The 23,021-nt window shown below is 35.2% G+C and overlaps 1 protein-coding gene across 1 annotated transcript in view; it reads right to left on the bottom strand.

Moving 5' to 3' along the window:
* Positions 1–549: 549 nt before the first annotated feature.
* The window catches only part of NPHP3 (nephrocystin 3), a 39,743-nt gene continuing 17,271 nt past the window's right edge, over positions 550–23,021 (bottom strand). The window contains exons 10-27 of the mRNA XM_090284331.1: positions 22,128–22,231; positions 21,075–21,189; positions 20,686–20,829; positions 20,103–20,200; positions 18,939–19,041; positions 18,442–18,524; positions 16,939–17,077; positions 14,234–14,398; positions 13,116–13,210; positions 12,447–12,569; positions 8,439–8,628; positions 8,038–8,279; positions 6,686–6,761; positions 5,422–5,549; positions 4,300–4,540; positions 2,896–3,021; positions 2,214–2,329; positions 550–1,580 (exon numbers count right to left, since the gene is read on the bottom strand). Coding sequence (XP_090140457.1) covers positions 1,397–1,580; positions 2,214–2,329; positions 2,896–3,021; positions 4,300–4,540; positions 5,422–5,549; positions 6,686–6,761; positions 8,038–8,279; positions 8,439–8,628; positions 12,447–12,569; positions 13,116–13,210; positions 14,234–14,398; positions 16,939–17,077; positions 18,442–18,524; positions 18,939–19,041; positions 20,103–20,200; positions 20,686–20,829; positions 21,075–21,189; positions 22,128–22,231 — 2,472 coding nt within the window. The 3' untranslated portion in view covers positions 550–1,396. The remainder of the gene's footprint in view (positions 1,581–2,213; positions 2,330–2,895; positions 3,022–4,299; positions 4,541–5,421; positions 5,550–6,685; positions 6,762–8,037; positions 8,280–8,438; positions 8,629–12,446; positions 12,570–13,115; positions 13,211–14,233; positions 14,399–16,938; positions 17,078–18,441; positions 18,525–18,938; positions 19,042–20,102; positions 20,201–20,685; positions 20,830–21,074; positions 21,190–22,127; positions 22,232–23,021) is intronic.

Below are 23,021 nucleotides of genomic sequence, written 5' to 3'. Positions count from 1 at the left end.
TTACTTTGTGCCCTTCATAGCTGGCAAACCCAGAAAGATGTATTATGGTCATATCTGATCTTTTTTTTCCTCTTGAGCTTCTCTTGAAACAAAAGGATGCTCATTTTATAAGATCCTACCTAAGTTCTTTTTAAGTTACCACTGTAGTGCCTTAAAGTTAAGACTACTGCTTCTCAAACTTACGTGCACCTTAATCACCTAGGGATCTAGCTAAATTGCAGATTCTGATTCAGTAGGTATGAGGAGAGGCTCAAGAGTCTGAGTTCTTAATAAGCTCCCAGGTGGTGGTTCATGGACCACCCTGTAAGTAACCAGGCCCTCAAGCCACTAAAATCCTAGTCACCAAAGCTCAAGTTGAGCAAATGACTCAGCAGGTAGTGACAACATTCAAGTCCTTTTTATAATGTTCAATGTATTTCTTAATTATGTAAATATAACCCTCTTGTATAAACAAGTGGGAAAAAAATGGGAACTTCAAATTGCACTTTTAAAAAGTATGGTTATTTTATCTTTTCACCTTTACAATTAATACATACTGGAATCTTAACGTGATAAAACTGAAGATTTTATTATGTATAAAACATGGTACAAAACAATCTAAAATTACAATATTTATAAAATCTATAAAAATACTTAATTTTCAGTATAAAATGGCAGACTGATTTTGAGTTTGAGATAAATGAGGAGACAGATTTAGGCCATTTAAGGAAGAATAGAATAGAATGTCATGTCCATATTTTAGGTGAGGTCAAAGAATGCCACCAAGCTTAATTTGTTACTGCATTGATGACTTCAGGTTACACAGATGCATACTACATAGTAACATAATATACAATGTGGAGAACATAGAAAGCAGAGGGCTTGCTTGGCCCAATCTGCTCAATGAAAAGGTAGAATAATGAAAATGTAACAAAGATTCCTGTTCCTAGTTCATTTTACAGAAGACAATTCATACTTTTCATAAATATCCCTTCATTCCTTGAAACTTCTTTGAGGTAGAGAATTGGATTAGACTACTGCTGAAAAGCAAGATAAGAAATGGTGAGGTAAGTAGCTCTTGAGAGATGAAAACATGGAATTCTTGAACTCCTTGTCTTTACTCTGCCAGCTCTTGTTGAACAGAGACCAACCTACTCTTCATGTCATCTTAAGATTCTAGTGTATCTATAGCCTTGGATCCCATATAACAGGGAAGATAATTCTTTTAATTAAAACTGACATAATCATGTCTCAAATGTCAATGAAGTCCAACAGAATTTTATACAAATAACATATAAATTATACAGAGTAAAAATAAATTTTCTTTAAAACGTTTAGTAAGTTTTAAGTTCTAATGTTCCAGATGTTTTTTCATTATTTTATTCTAAGGTGCATTTGCAATGAGTTGTAATTGCTGCTATGACCTTTGTCCTTGATGAAGGAAAACATTAGGAGAAATGGTTGTTTTTACACTAAATGTATCTCCACTTGACGAGTGTCGGGAAGGAGCTTTTCCACCCAAAAGTGACGTCTCTGCTTCTTTTATTTCCATTGCCCTTTTGTATAGTTCGGCAGCTTTTTCAAAATCCCCTTCTTCATAGCTTTGAGAAGGGGAAAAGAAAACTCTAAAAATCAGAATATAACCTTTTAACAATTCTAAAGGACCTTATATAATTTTTTTTAAAAGTGAATAATTGCTCATTATTTTCCCCAGTACATTTATTTACTCAGATAAAATAATAATAATAATAAAGTAAAAGAGACTACTCAAACTCTTGTCTTTTCTATTTGTACAGCTAAGGAACATTCCAGTGTCTCAAATGGACACCATTAAAACCATGTTGTGATGGATGCAGTGAAATTGCTAAGGGGAAGTTAGGTAGTCTCTGTATCCTGGGTTAAACACAAAGCAGAAGTCAGCATGTACTTGATGGTAAATTAGTTCTGAGGAGAGCAAATTGCTCATATTATTTATTCCAGAGCCAGTTGGTTGCAGATGTAAACAATCCTTCACTATTTGCCATGATAAATTCCTCTGCAAAATACATTGTGCAGCCTTCATTTCACTTCTAGATACTATTACTGTATCTCCTGGAGTAAATCAACCAGAAACAACCCTTTCACCTCAAAGAAAAAATTCAGCAATAAGTATTTTTGTTGTTTCTTTATGAGTCAAATTAAAAGGTATTCTAAAAGGGAGTTTGGCTGTATGAGGAAAGTGAAAAAGTTCTTACCTAAGCACAGCTAAATTTTTTAATGTTTCTCCAACTCGGGGATGCATGCGACCTAGGGTGTCTTCATAAATCTTCAATGCTTTTTCATATAGTGGCAATGCTTCAATGTGTCTTTTCTTATTAAAAAAAAAAGTAACAACACTCATTTGAACACACTGGGTTTATGAAATCATTATTAATGTACTCTAGATTAAGCTGACCAAGTTGGGTAAGCACCTTTAAAATGTTAATATCCTCCTAAAATATGTGGATAAACAGATTAATTTATGAATAATCATAATGGGAGAAGTAGTATAATAGAAAATCAGAAACCAGTTTTAGATCTGGCTTGGTAACCATTGACTTTAATGCAATTATATAAACACAAACTTGTTTCTTTATTGACCAGTGGGTACAACACCTGTTTCTCACAGGCAAATATCGCAGCTTGAAGATAATATTAGAAACAGAGATGTAGGGAGTCTTCAGACTTTAAAAAACTAAGCCTATACAATGAACTAAACAGTCAGTGCATTATACTAAGAGGAATTGACTTCAATAATTTCTCAAGTACTAAAGATAGCATTAGTAGATAACCTTAAATTACCTTTAATTTTTTTTACTGTGCCACATCTAATTCGTGTTTACCTATATTTCATACCTTAAAACCATTCATTTATAGATTGAAAGTGTGGGAACTTACCATTTGGCTGTAGAGAACAGCTAAGTTCACCAAGGCAGTAGCTACACTAGGGTGCTTTGGGCCAAAGGATTTCTGCCGGATTTCAACAGCCAACTCATACAAAGGTACAGCTTTGTCAAGTTTCCCCTGAAACACAAAAGTGAGATCTAACAAAAGTATTAAAGCAACAAATACTATCAGAGTTTTCCCATAAATAAAATTTTGTATTAAAAAGTAATTTTTGAGAAAAAGTTCAGAAGCATTACCTCCCAGTTCAATGCTTAAGTTTATAGATGATTGAAATCTAATAGAATAAGTAAAACTATATTGAATATAAAAACACGGTCATTGATAATTCAGAAAGCCTTTTAGGATCACCCATTATTACGCACCTTTTCTGGTAAAGTAAAAACACGACAGTTAAAGTACAGGGTGAGGCAAAAATAGGTTTATAGTTGTAAGTACATGAAACACAGAGTTTATTCTTGTATTATTATTTATTAATTGTATTATTTTTTACATGAACAACTGTAAACCTACTTTTGCTCCATCCTGTATGTTTGCTACTATAATATAGAGATGGCATCAAAATAAAAACTAATTTCCAACCAAATCCTTTCCAGATTTTTCCAATTACTTATTTAATTGTTAGGGAGAAATAACAATGATGCAGCCTTTTTACCAAAACAGTTTCAGTGCCCAGATTATCAGCAAAGGGTCCCACGAAGTCTAGAGACAGTCTAACACTGCTCTGTAACTGCACTAAATGAAAGCAAGCTTCTCTGGCATTTTGGGGGAGAAAAGTTATAAAAGTTCATTACATATAATTGTAGTCAAAGAGGAGAGTGAAATTAAAATGATCATTTAATCAACTACGAAAACTCTTCCTCCAGCTACAACACTTGGGTGATTTATGTTTATGGTAGCTTAACACAGCAGATTTAACACTTATTGAATTTTAGAACTCCTGAAATGTAATACAAGAATAAATTTAATTAGAATATTGATGAGCGCTGGCCAGTGTGGGTCAGTTGTTTGGAGCGTCATGCCAAAAACCAAAAGGTCGTGGGTTTGATTCCCAGTCAGGGCACATACCTGGGTTGTGGGTTCAGGGCTCATGCAAGAAGGAACCAAACAATGTATCTCTCTCTCCCTCCCATCCCTTTTCTCTAAAATGAAAAAGCATGTCCTCAGGTAAGGATTAAAAAAAAAAAGAACACTGATGAATGCATTTGTATTTAGAATGTATTTTAACAAAACCAAACCATACCTTAATTTAGTTAAGTGTCAAAAAAATGAAATCATGATGATTTAAAAGCTTATAGAAAATAGTCTACCCATCAGAAGGCAAGTGATTTTGCTGACAGCAATTATGGTTTAATTGGTACAGTATAAACACATGGAAGCATGCCAAGGCTTACTTACCGTTTTCTTATACAAGATTGCAAGGTGCTTCACTGTGTAAGCCAAAGAAGGGTGATCGGGAGCTAATGCTCGTCTCCGAATGTCTAAAGCTCTTTCATAAAGTTCTTCTGCTTTATCATATTGTTTCATTTCATTGCATAGAGCCGCCAGATTATTCAAAGACTGGGCACAGTCAGGGTGATCTGGTCCTAGAACTCGCTCCCTCATTTCTAAGGAACGCTTCAGAAACTGGTCAGCTGTTCTACGAACAAAACCCCAAAATGGTTTAAACAGCTTATTCTCTAGAAAGCAGAATCCCTAGTCCAAGGTAGGTGGGGAACTGAAACACTGTTATTCTTAAATCCAAGTGAATTAAAATGAAGGATTCAGCTAAAAATCTCTTTTCCCAGCCCTCTTCCCTTCCTGCTCTTTTCCAAAAACTACAAATGCTTTCCTGCTGTGTGAGGGCACACATATCTGGATGATTGCCTCAGTTCTCCACTTGGCTTCTCCTAAAAGACAAACCCATAAATGTTTTCCAAAACAAACCTTTTATACTTTTAAAATAATTAGCTCTAACACAAACAAAAGATTTTGATATTCGCCCCTTCTACCTTTGGGGTTAGTACTTAATAATTTTTAATTAAAAAGACTTTTTGTGAAGTAGACTAAAAAGTTGTTATATTTTTTGATATCCAGAGTATCAAATTTTGGGCATCCAAAGAAGCCCCAATACATGTCTTTTTCAGGAAGTTTAAATATGTAATTTTGTCTTTTATTAAACTGAAGAATAAAACTACATTCCATCTACATTCTTTCCTTTATTCTCCTTTAGTCCCAAGTTTCTTCTGCGAGGTCTCATGTATGATATCTACACACACTCACTTTTCATAAATATATAAAAAATACTAAGGAAGACACAGTAACTTTCTAGTTACTAAGAAAACAATGCACAAGAAAGCGGTAGAGAAAATAGCATTTTTTTGTTAAGTGTGGCAATGTTCATAACATATCATGCATGAAATTTGGCATGGTTTCTGTCGATTTCCTCTAGCTTGCCTTCAGAGTAATGTAAAACAGCTTTGCATCTTAAGAGAAAAAAAAATGGATCTTTGTTTACATTATTAACACCATGGTACTCACTCTAAGTTATTCTGAAGATAGTAGAGAACACCCAGTTCATTGAGGGTCCGAGCATTGTCAGGTGTGTCCTTACCAAACGTAAGCTCTTCCAACTGTAGGGCCCGTCTACGCAAAAGGGCAAATCCATACTGGAGCAAATACAAAAAGTTCACAGCGATCTCTAAGTAAGTGCCGTCTCTGGTAGTGAAACAATATACTGGGGTTCTAAAAAAATCCTTTCTCCTTTTGTTCCCTTCAGGGAAGATTACAATTATTTTAAGTATCACACTAAATTAATCTAATGGTTATTAAAAATATACATACTTCTACATGGCATCACATTCCAAAATTCATTAAAAACTATTGTGAAAATAATTATGAGATATTTTAGCGAAGTGAACTGAATCCCAAAGAGCTTCAAAAAAGATCAGGAAACAGTTAACTTGTAGATATTCACCAATCCCACTGCTAAACACTTAAATTGTACACATACTTGCAACTAATAGACAAATAAATCTTGGAGATTAAATGCACAGCATAATGAATATAGACAACAATATTGTATTATATCCATCAAACTTGGTAAGAGACTAAATCATAATTATTCCCACAAAAAAGAAGTGATAATTATGTGATGTGATAGAGGTACTAATTGTCACTTCAATGGCAATCATATTATAATATATAAATATATCAAATCAATATGCTGTATTCCTTAAATTTATACTTATATAGCAAATATATTTCAATTAAAAAATTGCATGTATCATTTCAAGTTAAAACAAACACGTTTTATTCAGATTCTATCAGCAGCTTAGATATGTGAAAATAATTTTTTTGTTCTCAACAGTAATAATTTCTTTGCTTTTGCATCCAACATAAAATGTTAACTAGATTTCTTTTACACCCTTTTCCAGCCTTTTAAAGAATTGAAGCAGCTTTCAAGTCTATCTTCCAAAGCCTAACTTTCAAATGACCTTTATAGTTTCACTCAAAAAAAGTGACATACGACACTGTGTAAGCATGATGTTTTGATGTGCATATATATTGTAAAATAATTACCACAATATATAGTTCTTTTTAGGAGTCTACTAAATTGTACCTCTCGGTAACACTAATATTTAAACACATTATAAATTAAAAAAAAATTAATCAGTATGTTTCTAGAAGTCACTTCAAAATTTAAAATTCTTAAAACATGTGAGGTTTATGTGTCTATATTATGATAGTCAGAGATGCTCTTTTCTCTTCAGTTCAACAAAATACAAAAGAAATCTCTCATTACCAAGTTGCCTTTTCTCCTTGTAGCTTTCTGACGAATTTTAAAGGATTTTTTCCTAAAATGTTCGGCTTGTTCATATCTTAAAAAAAAAAAAAAAAAAGTAAAGTGAGTCAAACAAAAGAAACATGTCCAACGTATCATATTCAGAGAAATGAAAACACTCCTTACCTAGTGTAAAGCTTCTTTGGCTATTAAAAGTGTTATTTCTAGAAGTGAAAGTCATATGGAATTAAAAATCTTAAAAAAAAATTCTCATCCAAGGATATGTTTACTGATTTTTAGAGAGAGGAAGGAAGAGAGCGTGCGCGCGCGCGAGAGAGAGAAACAATGGTGTGAGAGAGAAACGTCAATCTGTTGTCTGTCATATGTGCCCCAACTGGGGATCAAACCCACAACCTAGGTATGTGTCCTGACCTGGCATCAAACCTTTTTGGTGTATGGGATAATCCTTCAACCAACTGAACCACCCAGCCAGGGCAAAATTAAAAATCTTTAATACAACCCTTCATAAAACAAAATCAAACAAATCAAATCTAGTCCTCCAAGTGGCAGACATTTAACAGTTTTAATTGATTTAACTCACTTTGAATCTCTAAAGGACAATATAATTAAATGAAAACCTAAAATTTTAGTTTGCTATATATATCACCCTCTTCTGTAAAGGCTAATTTTTGGTCAAATATAATGTGAAATTCATCTAAAATTTACATGAACAATAGTTCTAAAAGTTAAAAGAAAAAAATTCCAATATATATCAGTTTTGATGGAGTAAAAGAGATGATTTCTGATAGAGGAAAAGATGCCATTCAGGGGGTGCCTAATAGATACTTTTTGTTATACCAGGGACCAGCAAACTTTTTCTATAAAGGGCTAGATAGTAAGTATTTTAAGCTTTGTGGGCCATGCGGTCTCTGTCACAACTACTGAATGAACTCTAGGGCTGAATCAAGCAGGGACCCACAGACAATATGTAAATGAAAAAAATGCAGCTGTGTTCCAATAAAACCTTGTCTACAAAGCAGGCCATGTGGACTTGGCCAGAGGCAGTGGTTTGCAGCCCCTTTTGTTAGTACTGTGCTCAATGTTGCAAAGCTCAATGTTGTGAAGGAGCCCAGATTCAAACCCAACTACAGGACTCCAAAGTCCATGCTCTATCCTCCACTCATCTTCAGATAAGAATCTTACAATTCTAATTTTCTGTTTACCCCACGAAGATGGAGACCAATAAATAGTATTTGAGCATGATGCATTCAAAAGATACAGGATAAGGAAAGGTACACAGCCACAAAACAAGTCTACAGTTAGAACTGTAACTCCCCATCATAAAACCAGAGAATTAGTGATCTAAATCTTACTTATTTTGTTTCTGGTACAAAGTTGCAAGTGCCTCAAGTTCACGAGCAATATGTGGATGGTCTGCACCATAGGCATTTTCAGAGATTTCCAATGCCTGTTTATACAGTTGTTCCGCATTGCCAAACTTCTTCCACTGCACGTACACACTTGCCAACTGGTGGAGGGACTGAGCTACTCTTGGGTGATCTGGATCTAATGCTGTTTCTCGGATTTCAAGAGACCTCTGCAAAGGCACCACAGCCTGGGGGGGGAGAAAGATTAAAGGCCAACTAAAGTGAACGAAAGGCTTTAAGACCTACCATCTGATTAGCACAACAAAGGAAACCTGCATTAATTCCTAGGAAGGAGAGCAGAGTAAACAGGAAAAGCCCACCCCACTCTGACTCCAGCTAAAAGTTACCTGGCTGAGTAGGCCCAGGTCCTTGAGAAAGCGCCCCAGGGTTTCATAGAGATCTGCTAAGCAAATCATGTTCTCCTCGCCTTCGCAGTTTTTCTCATACTGCTTCAGTGAATCAAAATACTCTGCTGCCATCGCACTTTTGTCTTTGCCAACAAACTGCCAGTAGCTCAGCAACTCAGCAAAATGTCCTCTGTTTCAACAAATAACAGTAATTAAGGAAAAACAAACTTTAAAGGCCATTATCAAGTGAAAATGTCAGAATACATATCAGGTTACTGACAACTTATTAGTAGGCAAGTATAGAGTGTAGAGAGGTAACACTGTAGACTCAGACTGTCACCTGAGCCCACTGCCTCCCAGTTGCATGTGATCATGAACAGGATGTGTGACCTTGCACACCTCAACTTCTTCGGCAGAAAGGGAGACAAGGACACTAACTGCCTCAGGGGTTACTGTAAGGAGCTTATGGCCCGCAGAAATACTCCATAGTGTGCTCCATAGTGTGCGTTTTTACCATTAACATCATGATGGTTATTCCTCAACAAAAATTGATCAGAAGTTTTTTTAGGCACTTCATGATATGTGAGTTCACCCAAAAAACAATTTTAAGTGATGGAAATTAGAACGAAAGAAACGAATGAAGTACAGGCAACCTGTCATAGGATATCTACTTTGTATTTTCACCAAGGCACTGTGAATGATAAAAGTAAGCTTAATCATCTGTAGATGATACTAAGTAGGACTGGAGGAGAGCTGGTAAACTAAAGCATGAATCTGATTTCAAAAGAATCACAGAAAACTGGAATGAAGATAAGAAATAAGTTACAAGGTACATCAAAGAAATTTGAGAGTTCACTCAGGAGCAAAAATCAAATTATGCAGCTCTTTTGAGAAATGTCAAAATTTCAGTGAGAGAGAAAAACCCCCTTGTGAGGCTTAGCAGGTCAGAAGCTTGGCTCATAAGAATGTGTGGTTTTGACACTGGTAAATTCAAATATAACAGAAAAGACTACCGTATTTTAAAAGGAGATTGTTTCTTTAAACTCAACACCAGTCGGATTCTCTCTAGAGCCCAGATACCTGACAGCCTTCAGAATCAATATCATGAGCCAGCTCTCCAGGTGTTTCAAGGCAAGATTAAAATATAAAACTATCTCAAAATAATTTTAGACTTCCAGTCAAGATGGCAGCATAGGTAAAACGGCTTGGCTCCTCGCACAACCACATCAAAATTACGACTAAACTATAGAACAACCATGACTCAGAACTGTCAGAAATTGAGTTGAATGGAAGTCCAACTACTAAGGAATTAAAGAAACCACATCCATCTAGACTGGTAGGAGGGTTGGAGACGTGTAATGGGCTGGTCCCACACCCACGTGAGTTGGATAAAAATACAAGAGAAATATTTTGGAGTGAGGAATCACAGCCCCACACCAGGCCCTCCAGCCCAGGGTTCTCGTGCCAGGAAGATAAGTCCTCAAACATCTGGCTGCAAAAACCAGAGGGGACTGAGCTGGTGGAAGAAACTTAGAGAGTCCCAAGCTATTCTTCTTCAAGAACCCACACATGGACTTACTCAGAGTCATTCTCTCTGAGCTCTAGCACTGGGGTAGCAGCTTGAAAGACACCAGTGGCACACAGGGAGTAACTGAAGTGTCTGCCATCAAGGTGAGAGCTGGAGGACAGCTTTCTCCCAGACAGAGAGGCAGGCAGAGGCCATCGTCCCTTTTCTGAACCCTTCCCCCAGCCCCAGAGGTACAGAGCAGGCAAGTAGATTCCATATTTGAGACTCCATCAACCTAGCTAACACTGTGTGCCCTGCCCTGGAGATCCCCTGAGAGTCCACCCCAGCGACTTTCAGTATGAATGGCCAGTCTTAGCTCATGCTTCACAACTTCCTAAATCCACTCAAACAAGCAATGTCAGTCAGCCATCAGCCTCAGTGAGCCCCCAGCTCCTGTAACCCTTGCTAATGGCCGCAAGCCTGGCACTAGCAGCAGCCAGCCTAGATTCACAGCTTGGCTTCCCTGGGGAATCACCAAGCCCAGCATAAGTAGCAGCCATCTCAGATTGCTTTATTGCATATGCAGGGTGGTCCCAGGCAGAACACAGAGGGGGCTGACCTTGGCCTGTACCACCCTAGAAACCCCAGAGCCTGTGCACCCTGTGGACAGCTATAGACCACATCAGAGTACCACCACCCTGCTGATCCTCCATGGAGGGCGGAGGTTGGTGGTCAGTAGTAACAGCCAGTCCTTGCAGCTCACTGGCCTGGGTAAATCCCTCCCATTGATCTGTCAACAGTAATCAAGGCTCAACTACAAGAGGGGGCTGTACTCAGCACACACGAAGGGTGCTCCTTGAGTACCCAGCTTGGATCATAGGGGAGGCTGTGCCACCGGACCCTACAGAACACCTACTATATTAGGCCACACCATCAAGACAGGGAGTCAAAGCAGCTCTACGTAATACTTAGAAACAAACACAGGGAGGCTGCCGAAATAAGGAGACAAAGAAACACAGCCCAAATGAAAGAGCAGATCAAAACTCCAGAAAAATAGCTAACCGAAATGGAGATAAGCAATCTATCAGATACAGAGATCAAAGCACTGGTTATAAGGATGCTCAAGGAACTTAGTGAGGACCTCAGCAATATAAAAAAGTTCCAGTCAGAAACGAAGAATACAGTAATTGAAATAAAGAAGAATTTATAGGGAAACAACAGTAGAGTGGATGAAGCCGATAATCAAACCAATGATCTGGAACATAAGGAAGCAAAAAGCAACCAATCAGAATAACAAGAAGAAAAAAGAATTTAAAAAAATGAAGACAGTGTAAGCAGCCTCTGGGATAACTTCAAGCGTGCCAATGCTCGTATCATTGGGGTGCCAGAAGGAAAAGAGAAAAAAGAGCAAGAGACTGGAAATCTATTTGAAAAAATAATGGAAGAAAATTTCCCTAATTTGGTGAAGGAAATAGACATGCAAGTCTAGGAAGCAGAAAGAGTCCCAAACAAGATGGATGCAGAGAGACCAACTCCAAGACACATCATTATTAAAATGTCAAATGTCAAAGACAAAAAGAATCTTAAAAGCAGCAAGAGAAAAGCAGAGTTACCTGCAGGGGAGTTCCTATAAGACTGTCAGCTGATTTCTCAAAAGAAACTTTGCAGGCTAGAAGGGTTTGGCAAGAAATATTCAAAGTCATGAAAAGCAGGGTCCTACAGCCAAGACTGCTCTACTCAGCAAAGCTATCATTTAGAACAGAAGGGCAGATAAAGAGCTTTCCAGACAAGGAAAAAAAAAAAAAAAAACCAAAGGAGTTCAACATCACCAAATCATCATTATATGCAATGTTAAGGGGACTTATTTAAGAAAAAGAAGATCAAAATTATGAATAATAAAATGGCAAAAAATACATATCGATCAACTATTGAATCTAAAAAGCAGACTAAATGAACAAGAACCAAGGCAGAATCACAGAAACAGAGAGCGTTTTGATAGCTGCCAGATGAGACAGGGTTGTGAGGGATGAAGATGTGAAGGGATTAAGAAGTACAAATAGGTAGTTACATACTAGCCATGGGGATGTAAAGTACAATGTAGGAAATGCAGTAGCCAAAGAATTTATATACATGACCCATGGACATGAACAGTGGTGGGCGGATTGCCTCAGGCAGTGGGGGCTGCTGTGTGGAGGGGAGCAAAGGAGGAAAAACTGGGACTACTGTAATAGCATAATCAACAAACTATAATTCATAAAAAAGATTATTCTAGTTCTGATTTTATGAAGCAACCATTCTCTACCTTTTTACTTTTCTCCTGGAAAAAGCTAGATCTCATTGTAATTTGCAAACTGTCTTAAATTTTTCCCACGCTGTTTTATATTTCAGGTAGCCCTGAAATTGGACTCATTTTTAAGTGAAAAGTGCTGTTTTTCTTTGTTAAGGTGAACAACTTTAAATATGTTTTTCTGGGAAAGGTGGTCTACAGAAAAGTTTCTTACCTTTTATAGAGGTTTTGAGAGACAAAGAGATTGAGAAGGCAGTCGTGCAACTGCTGTTTGCTTCCCTGCTGCTGGAAAAGCCATGGGAGCTCATCTGCACGTCTCCAGGTCACTGGCTCCTGGCTGTAGAAGAGAAGGAACAGTTCTCAATAGCAACTTCCTACAATGTGATCACTTTCAAAGGCTTCAGACAAATGTTGAAGGAAGAAAAATACATTTAACATATCTCTCTGACTCTTTAGTTATCATCATTAGAAACTTTACCAATCTAATTAGGGAAATAAATAGAGTTATATTCAGGGACCCCAACCAAACTCTAAAGGTATTTTCCTAAAATTGAATGATTAAATGAAACCCTCAATGGACCTAAATATATGCACACAGATATACACAGACACACTCGTATTTTTAAACTATTTAACTGGAATAAGATGAAAGTAATAAAATTATCCTGCATTGATTTTACTTAAGTTTAAATCTTTAGCGTCGTATTAAAAGACTTATGGAATTACCTTGTGTTGTTTTGACATTAACAGAATAGAGAGAGAATTTAATCTTTTTGTAAAAATGAAATATTTATACATTAAGTTATAAATTAAGAAAGAGAACTAAGGACACAGAGGTAAAGTGGGAAGAAGTTTCAGAAGAACAATATGGACATTATAATACCTCAGCTGTATGGTGAAGTAATTGATTAGCTTCTGCCTATAAGAGGAAATGATCGTGGCATCTTCCATGTATTCCAGTCTCACTGTGTCCCAAGCCTAGGGAGAAAAAGAGAAAATACTACAGTCTATTTTTTGTATTATGAATTTGCAAAATGGAATTTATAATTATTTCAATCCTATTGTCATATATTAGAAATGGCATTAGAATATTTAAAATTCAGGATTTATGTGATAGACTGATATAAGAATAAAAATTCCTATGCTAATATTTTAAGAACTTGAAACATAATTTACTTAAAACTTTTAGTTAATACATTAAAAGTCTCAGAAATGTAAATGTCCAATCATTATGTTCTACACCTGAAACTAATATAATGTTGTATGTCAACTACATGCGGATTTAAAAAGTATTAAAGAGAATAACAATAACGGAGAAAGTTAAACCTATAAAATTCTAACATTTCACCCTACAAATACAGCAAACTCAAATGAAAGACTTTGTTTCCATTTGTACACATATATAAATCAATCATGGCATTGCAGATTATATTAGTCAATATTTCCTAAACATTTACTACTATATGTTAGATATCATGTCTAGTACCTCATAAGAACCAAGGACCATTTCAATGAATTCTCTTCACAACCTCTGTGTTAAACTGGAAAAGTGCCCAAAGTTTAAAGAATATGACCAAGGTTACATAGCTATTAAGCTCCAAAGAGCTTGGTTGTAAACAGAGGCTGAGGCTGACTGACTTACAGAGTCCACGTTCTTAATACATATATAACTACACCTGTAATTCAATCAACTATAAAGTGTGAAAAAATATACTTTCTCTTCCAGAAAGAAACCGTCTTTTAAAGTAATAACCATCTCATAAAGATACTTCATATAATATTAAATATTAGCCAAATTTTATTAGCCAAATTTATTAATATTAGCTAAATTTTACATCTAACTTTAAATCATTGTAAAAGGATTTGCAACATGAAATTTCAGATTTCAATTTTGCCTTATAATCGAAACAAAATATTGTATAACACAGCATGTTATAGCATGTATGATATGTTGACATTTGAAAGTAAAAACAAAACAAAACTTAATTAAATAACATTTACCTGTAGATGTTTAAACTTGAGCAAACCACAACCATAAGTCAACAAACACATTTTATATAAACTGTGAATAAGGGAGGTCAAGACAGCCCAGGACATCTCTGGATAGAGTTCTATCAATTCTGATTCACTCACACCATTATGACTAACATTTATGAGGCAGAGAATCTAGGTAGAAAAAACAAGTTAACAATAATCATAAAGTACTTCTATACACAACTACCAGTCATTAAAATTTCCATAATTCTTTTAAGCTTACTGACTTCTTATTCAAATTTATAATTCAAATGATTTAATAAATCAATAAACATTTTTTAGAATGAAACACACTTCCCAAAAATATATTTTAAATACAGCATGCCAAAGATAACACATATACAGAAAGTTTAGTGAAAATTAAAACTGCAGGAAATGTATTATTAAAAACTAATGACAACGTTCCAATTCTGGAAGCTGGTGGAAGAAAATAGCCCTTCTGCTACAAATGCCTGTTAATATCAGACAACACGTAACAAAGCATTTCTAAAAGCACAGTTGAGCCTGGGGAAAGGAAAAGGAAATCCTCCAGGTGCTAAAAGTGGTAGGAAAGTGAAAATCAGAGGGCTAAGTGCTACAGTGCTGTCCCTGGGGAGTGTGGGGATCGAGGATAGATACTTTAGGACTTGGGTTTTCACATCCAGAGTGGGATGGAAGGTGAGCCTATCTGTCCCATGAGGCAAGCAGCTGGAACCAGAATGCCTGCAACCACCAGGGCCTTCCAACGGTTGTCCTCTGGGACACGGGATACATGAGGACAAACATCAGCCCACAGACATGGGGATGAGACAAGGATACTTATGGCTAGAAGGTAAGGTGAGAAGTCAAAGCCCCAGGAACTCCCAAGCTGAGAAGTTAACATAAAAATGGATCCAGGTTCAAACTATAAGAGTTCAGCAACATTGCTAAATGTAAATTAAGTTTTCAGAAATCAAAATTGAATTTAACTAACAACAAATTTTAAAATGTTGTTTGTCTCCCTCTGTCTTTTTCATTTTGCGCAATGCCATCTGGGTCCATCTGTGGTGTCACAATGGCAAGATCACATTCTTTTTTTTATTGCTGAGTGATATTTCCCTGTGTATGTATATAAACACACCTTCTTTATCCATTCATCTATCAATGAACATCTGGGTTGCTTCCAGATCTTGGCTATTGTAAATAATGTTGCAATGAACATAGGGGTGCATATAACCTTTCAAATTAGTGTTTTTGTTTTCTTCCGAAATGCCCAGGAATCTCCATCCTGTTTTCCATAGTGGCTGCACCAATTTACAATCTATCAGCAATGTATTAGGGTTTTTTCCCCCCACATTCTTGATGGGTAAAGAAGGTGAAGGGGAATAAGAGGTATAAACTTCCAGTTATAAAATAAGTAAGCCACAGGAATGTAGTGTACAGCACAGGGACTACAGTCAATAATACTGTAGTAACTTGACTTAGTGTGGCAATTATATCATAAAGCACATAAATGTCAAAACACTATGCTGTACACCTGAAACAAATATACTATTGTATGCCAACTAAACTTTAATAAAAATGAAAACAAATGTTATTTTAACTAGAGTCTTTAGAAACAAATCTTAACAAAAGACATTTAAGATCTTTATGGGGAAGAAGGTAAAATGTTATATTTCATTAAAAAAGATGACTAAATAAATGGGCTATTGAGCTTTCCATGAAGGAGAAGGCTTATATGTTAATTTCCTCAACTTAATCTCTAAATTCAATGCAATTCCAAAAATTCATAATGAGTTTCCATGGCACTTGCTGAGCCAGTTCTAAAAATACACACGGGAAATCAGCCAAGGCAATTGTGAATAATAATATTAAGAAGCAGCTTGCCCAACCAAATATTAAAGTTCACTTTAAAGTTCTAATAGTTAAGACACTGTAGTATGGCAAGGAATGGGCAAAATTGGAACAGAAAAGCCTAGAAATGAACTCATGTGCCCATATACTTGATACTCAACAGATGGCATTCCTAATCAGTAGAAAAGATGTACTATTTGGTAAAACAGCCCAATAACAAAAGATTAAATAGTAGATTCCTTCCTCACACAATAAACAAAAATAAATCAACATGAATTAAGGACTTACACCTAAAGGACAAAACTGTCAAATATTTTGAAGGAGAAAAGTATATATGAAAACACTTTCATGGATTAAAAAATAAATAAATAAACATATGCAGTAAGAAACCATAAAAGCAACTGTTGATAAATCTGAATTTATCAAAATAAAACTTTGTATAATGAATAACACCATGAAGTTAAAAGATAAGAAACAAACAAGAAAAAGGCATTGATTTGCAAATTCTGTAAGAAAGGATTTATACTCAGTACAAAGAACATTTAAGAATGCCTACAGATCAATAAGAAAAAGACAACTCAATTAAAAAATGTTTTAAGGACTTGAACAAAGAATTCAGATAAGATGAAACAATAATAGCCAATAAACATGAAAAAATTAAAAATCTCAATAATAATCAGGAAAATGCAAATTTCCTGAGATACTACTCTTGGACATAAGCACACATTCCTGTATATTCTTGAAACATATTTAAGCAGAAATTTACCAAAATTTGCTACTTGCTGTTTATTACGATTCACACACACACAAACAAAAAAAAAAAAACCTAATCTTCCTTTTATAAGTTTATTACACTTTACCTGTTTCATTAGTTCTTTATCCATATCATTTGCCATGGCCTCCTGGATAGATTGCAGAACAAGTCTATATAACGACACAGTATCTTGACACTGGAAACACTGATGAAGGATTTTATCTAAATTGCCTGCTTTCCCAGCACTGTTGGAATTGAGAATAGATTTAATTTCTTACAGACTGCCAACATCTGTGAAAAATTTGGGGTAGATTAAAAACAATGTAGTCTCTATTTTTTATACAGCAACTGATAATAACAGGAATTAAATAAAACATGATATAGGATAATGGTAGTTCATTTTAATATATCATTTAACTCAATTTAATAAACAAATGCCGGTGCTTATTAATTCAAACGATTACTATGCATTATAGAATATAAAAATGAGTAAGACATGGTTCTTATCAACTAGATGCATGCCACCTAAATAAATATTATTAGTTAGCCATGCAAATTAAATTTTTCAGAGCCAGAATTTAAGAAAACATCAGGCTAAAGAAAATTAGTAAACAGGGGGGCTTGTTTTAAATTATTACACAATATTACCAGTAGTTTCTTTTTTAACTATAAAGATATCTAAAGAAGAGGAAAAAAATAGTCCATAGTCCCTCTCAAATAGATAATTTCAATAAACATTATAGAATGTATAGAAAGTAACTTGCAATCTTGAACTGTACTTATTCAAGCTACTGATGTTCACAAAGGCCAGATTCACTGCACAACTCTGGGAACTGTGGGAAAGAATAGTGTAAATATCATGGGCAAGTCAAAGTTTTAGAAAATTTTTTCATTTCAGATTTGGTACTTAAAATGAAAATGTGGGAATAAGAGACAAAAGTAATAAACTCAGTGTCTAGAATATGAGTTGTGCTAGGATTACTATCTATTGTAATGAATACCAAAAAAATTAATTGTTTTTACCTCTGGTTTCATATGGACAAACAAGTAGGCTGAGGTAATACTAAAGAAGAAATAAAAGTAGTGAAACTTTCTAATGGTTATCTAAAAGCAAATTACTAATGAATTATCTAAAGTGGAATAATCTATTTTAAGATGAAAGGTTTATCAGGATTTGACAATAGACAACTAAAATTCCTCACCTACACACCTACCTAATAATATTCAAGGGCACCAGAAATAACATTTTTATGCCTCAGGTGACTCCTCACTTTTCCAAAACTAGGGGTCTCAAACAGGTGACAATCAATACTCATGGGTGGACCCCAAATGAGGGCAAAATGGCCTTCTTTTGCAACCCCGAGTAGGGAAAAGATTAGTGTGATGAAAATTACACAAACATACTCAGTAAGTTATGATAATTCACTGGTTATTGATCTTCAGTCATAAGTCACATTCTCACAGGATGTTAGTATCATTGTTAGAATAAACAGAATCTGAGTGGCTCAAAAAAAGTAATAAGGATCAGTTCTCCATGTCACATGGTGAGGAAGCAATCTGCAACAAACACAAAACATGCAGAAGATCATGTAAAATAATCACCACTTACCATGCAATCATTTTGCCGAAAAGGGTGACATAAAGAGCATTGCAGGTTGCAGCAGAACGACAATGTCGTTCTAGCTTCTTCTCCTGCACCAGTTTACCAAAAAACAAAACAAAAATAAAAAACCACCCTGAGATTAAGCGGTCTTTACAACTGAGCCATCAACAAATATCCCTGCAGGAATGACAGGGGTCCTGCCATCTCATCAGCAGCATCACTGCCGTGTGGTGGTGGGCCACAGGTGAGGTCGACATGCAAATGCTTTTATTGCTTTTAAAATACCTGCTTAAATATAATAAAGTAAACCTCTAACCAAAATCATTTCTATTGCTTCTTCTATATCAGTTATAAATTTAAGAGCAAATGCATTTAACAAAGTAATTACTAAGCTCAGTTTTCCTTATAACAATAGAGAATACTGAATTTTAAGTCTCATATAAGGTGTTTTATAGGAAAACTGAAAAAGAGTAAGAGATAGCAACACAATGCAAAATACTTACCTGCTCTTGATTCAATTTAATGTCTACAGAGTGGCATTCTGCAATTATAATAGATTTTGCATCTTTAGGATTTAAAGGATCAAGATGAAGTGTAGGCCACAACCTTATATTTAAAGAAAAGAAAAATGAAATTCTCCTCTAATAATACCACAAATGCTGTACTCTACCCACAAGTAAAAATCCATTTCAAGAATTAATTTTTTATACTGCCTTTATAAAATAAGCAAAACTAATCTGTTAATCCTATTAAGTAATATTATTTCATTTATTCTAATGTGTATCATTACTTTCAGCAATTAATCACAACAAAGACTGTTATAAAATAGCATATACATTAGGTAGTGAAGTGGTATGACATTTCTAGTTCTATGTAATATAATATCAGTAAAACTAAACACAGGTATTAGTACCTATGAGGAACAGACAAGACAGTCTTTGCCCACAAGTAACTTGTAATTCAAATGAAATTTAATCACTCTACAACATGCATTCTCAATGGAATGGTGAAAACTGTTGGGGGAGGGGGTGAAAAATCTTACTTATTCTTTTTATGTATAAAGCACAAACACACACACATATCTGTTTATACACATAAACTAAAATATAGAATATGTGTGGTATTAAATTTCTTAGTGGGAAGGTGATTAGGAAGAAAATGACTAAAAAGGCTCCTATGGGAGCAAAAATAGATTGAGAAATACTGTCTCCCAGAATTCAACCACTGCATCCCTTCTTTGAGGGCTTTTACAGTGAACTCACATTTCAGGATAACAAGCACCTTAGCCCAGCCCCCTCCCTATTTTCCTCATCCAAGCGCTTACTTGCCTACTAGACATCAAGTTATGATTGGCAACTCAACCTCTCCATGTTGGAAAAACAGGATGTCCTTTGGGCTCCCCATTCAGTTCACAGGACCAAAATTTACTTAATCTCTCAAATCAGAAACTTGGGAATCATCCCAGCTTTCTCCTCTCTCACATTCCAGATTTAACCTCCCACCAAATCCTATAGTTTGCATCTTTTTCCTGGTATTGTCCACTTCTCCCCATCCTCACTGCCACGTTTATAAAAAATATGAAAAACACAAACACATATCAAAAACCTCGCCTTGGTTGTACTTAAAATATTTCACGTAATCTGAAAGAACTAAAGTTAGCATCGTACCTCCATGCTGGAGGGCATGTTTCTACATTCACAGAAACAATTACTCTTACATTCACTGGCAGTGGATCTATCAGCCATTTCATGTGTTTTTCAACTTGCTTAAAAATATAAAAACAAAATTCAATCTATTAATTCAAAATATTTCAAAACAACCCAATAATAGCTCCCCAAGTAAAATAAAAATTCTCTTTAAGTTTCTCGCTGCTATTAAAGATAAAATATTATTTTTGGATGATTTATCTCAGAATGTTAGAAGAACAAGTGGCAAAAGATTATTACTGCTGATCTGAATTCTGGACACTCAAGGAAACATCCAGGCCCTAAAAATATGTCAAAATGAACAATTTTTGCTACTTGTGAAAATTTAGTTGGTCTTTCCCAACAAGATATTAGCATCTACTGGCAAACAGTATAAATATATTTTTAACCCACATGCTTCCTCTTTAGAAATTAAGCAGAAATAAAAGAAACAAGATCAAGATTTTCTTCTCATGAACATATAAATTAAATGTCTGCTATAGTCATTACTAATATTTTTGTATCATTCTGAGTATATCAACAGGGTACAAAGTGGAAACAGTACCTGGACTTGATCTATAGAATCAATGATGATGATGATGCTGCCTTGATGACGGGCAGAGAGTTTTTCTAGCCAACGTGGAAATTCTTCTAGAAGCTTAGCAGGGTCCAATGTCAGAGCAGATACTGACCAAGAGTGCTGCATCAACTACCAGATGAGAATACATACAAATTGAAGTAGTTATACTTTACCACGGCTGGTGACAAATATTTCTATCTCTGAATTTTAAACCAAAATTCAGTCACAAATTTGCATTGAGTAGTATATTTAACCTTATGCAAAACCAGAACAAATGGGTAATATTGAAAATTGGTTTATCATCAGGCACTTAGCCCCAACAACATGTGAATCTGAAAAAAATTCTGGTAATTCCAAAAGATGGCATACTATACCTTTAGAGTAAGTCGTTTAATAATCAAGGAAGACTCTGAACTGGTTGACATGGGCCTCCCCACAAAATGAGAAAGAATTAGTGTGTTAGGGGAATTCTTCTGTTGTAATTGAATCCTGAAAGAAAAAGACCTTTTATAAGAATAATGAAGCTCATTTTACTGTCACCAAAAAAGAATTCACAGTGCATGCTACCTATCAGCAATCACATGGTCAGTTTTTAATAAACATGTGAAATTTTCATTTTACTCCACTTTTCAATCTTTTTAAATTAACGGTTAAAAAGCATATTCATTTTAATTACAAACTGATATTAATGGATGTAAGCCAAAATAGTGCACATTTCAATTTAAAGTATTAGTAAAATGAGCATTAACCTCTAATTACAAATATGTTATTAGACAAAGAAGTTTCTTTATTAAGTACAAAAAGTGTTTTCCAACATAACTTCAAATAAGAATGCAATAAAAAAGAAACAACGTATGCTAACTCTTCAATGTCAATAGTTATGAATGAAAGAAAATATTCTTACTACTTATCTTTAAATAATATGAACTGAAATGAAACTAGAAGAATTTATTAGCTTTTATGAACCTTAGTCTATAATTTGAAGAACAGTCATAGTAAAATTTGTTATTTTTATATTCTTTATGACTTATTTCACTCTAAGTAGTCTTTGCCTTGTTTCACATATTTAAAATCCCAATGAAACTTTTAAGATGAAGCCCATAATTGAAAATAAAGGCACATCCCTTCCAGAATTCATCTAATTCTATGTCACACTGGCCACTCCCTTACAAAGCACCTCCTTAGCTCTGGCCTACATCATTTATCTACACAATCACACATTTCCTCTTCATTTCTCATTCTGTATCTTCTCTCTAATATCTAAATTGTGTACACTTCAGGGCACAAATCCATTATTTCACCCCTTTTTGCTTTTAATGTTTAGTTCATACTATGCAGGAAGGCAGACATGCAATACCACATTTTATTGGATGAAATCAGTAATTCAAATGATACAATGATAACAATTTAATTGTACTGCATCATACCACTTTGATAAGAGAAGGGATTTCCCAGAACCTGGTCCTCCGGATACAAGAAGGGGTGGGATCGGTGCTGGTGCTGCCACCAGGTCATTAAGGCGTTGGTAATACTAGAAACAAAAGTGAATTTAAATTATGAGGAAGCACATGCCTCTTAGAATAGTAAATAGAGTCAACTTCTGATTATCCTCTGAAATCACTGGAGAAAAGCTGCATGAGAAAATGAAATCTACTTTTAGTCAATAGCACCCTCATAATTGCTTATTTTATGGCTGGTTAAAATATACCTAAGGTAGTACACTATAGATGGGCCTCAATTTCCTCTATACATAGTATTGCTATAAATAATGAAGGAGAGATCTTATAAGGTCCCCATGGGGTTTTACAAGATTCAGATGTTTTATACCATGCTGCAGGGAGGCCACTGTACTTTGAGGGGGCTACCCACAGGCATCCTTGATCTCCTATTCAAAACACCTGTCCTGGAGACCACCTCTGTTTCCAGGGATTCCTGAGAATAGGTACAATCAAACAAGAGCAGGTTTCATCTGAGCACTTGAAGTCTCCCAACCTGCTACAGAGAATCAGGTTAGGACAGGCCACGTGAGATCTTTCTGAGCTCTGGGCAAAGACCAAGAACCATATTTTCCAGACTTTCCCCAGACACTAAAAATTGGTACAGAGCTGAAAAGGAAATGTTCAGAAAACCAAAATATCTCAGTACTTACTAATGAGATTCCAAAGTTAACTTGATGGTGGAAATGTTTAATTGTACCAGTGGTCTAAATGACAACTGATAAGGATTTAAAAGTATTTGTAGTAAGTAGTTTCTGGCTAGCTTCAGGGTAGCAGAAATTTCCAGCAATTACAATAAATGATTATCTGGTATAGTTTCTCAGT

The sequence above is a fragment of the Furipterus horrens genome, unplaced genomic scaffold, assembly GCF_987537825.1.
Source record: "Furipterus horrens unplaced genomic scaffold, mFurHor1.1.pri manual_scaffold_7, whole genome shotgun sequence".
In the NCBI taxonomy this organism is placed as follows: domain Eukaryota; kingdom Metazoa; phylum Chordata; class Mammalia; order Chiroptera; family Furipteridae; genus Furipterus; species Furipterus horrens.
The sequence above is the reverse complement of the archived record's forward strand: the minus strand, read 5'-3'. Positions and strand labels throughout refer to the sequence as shown.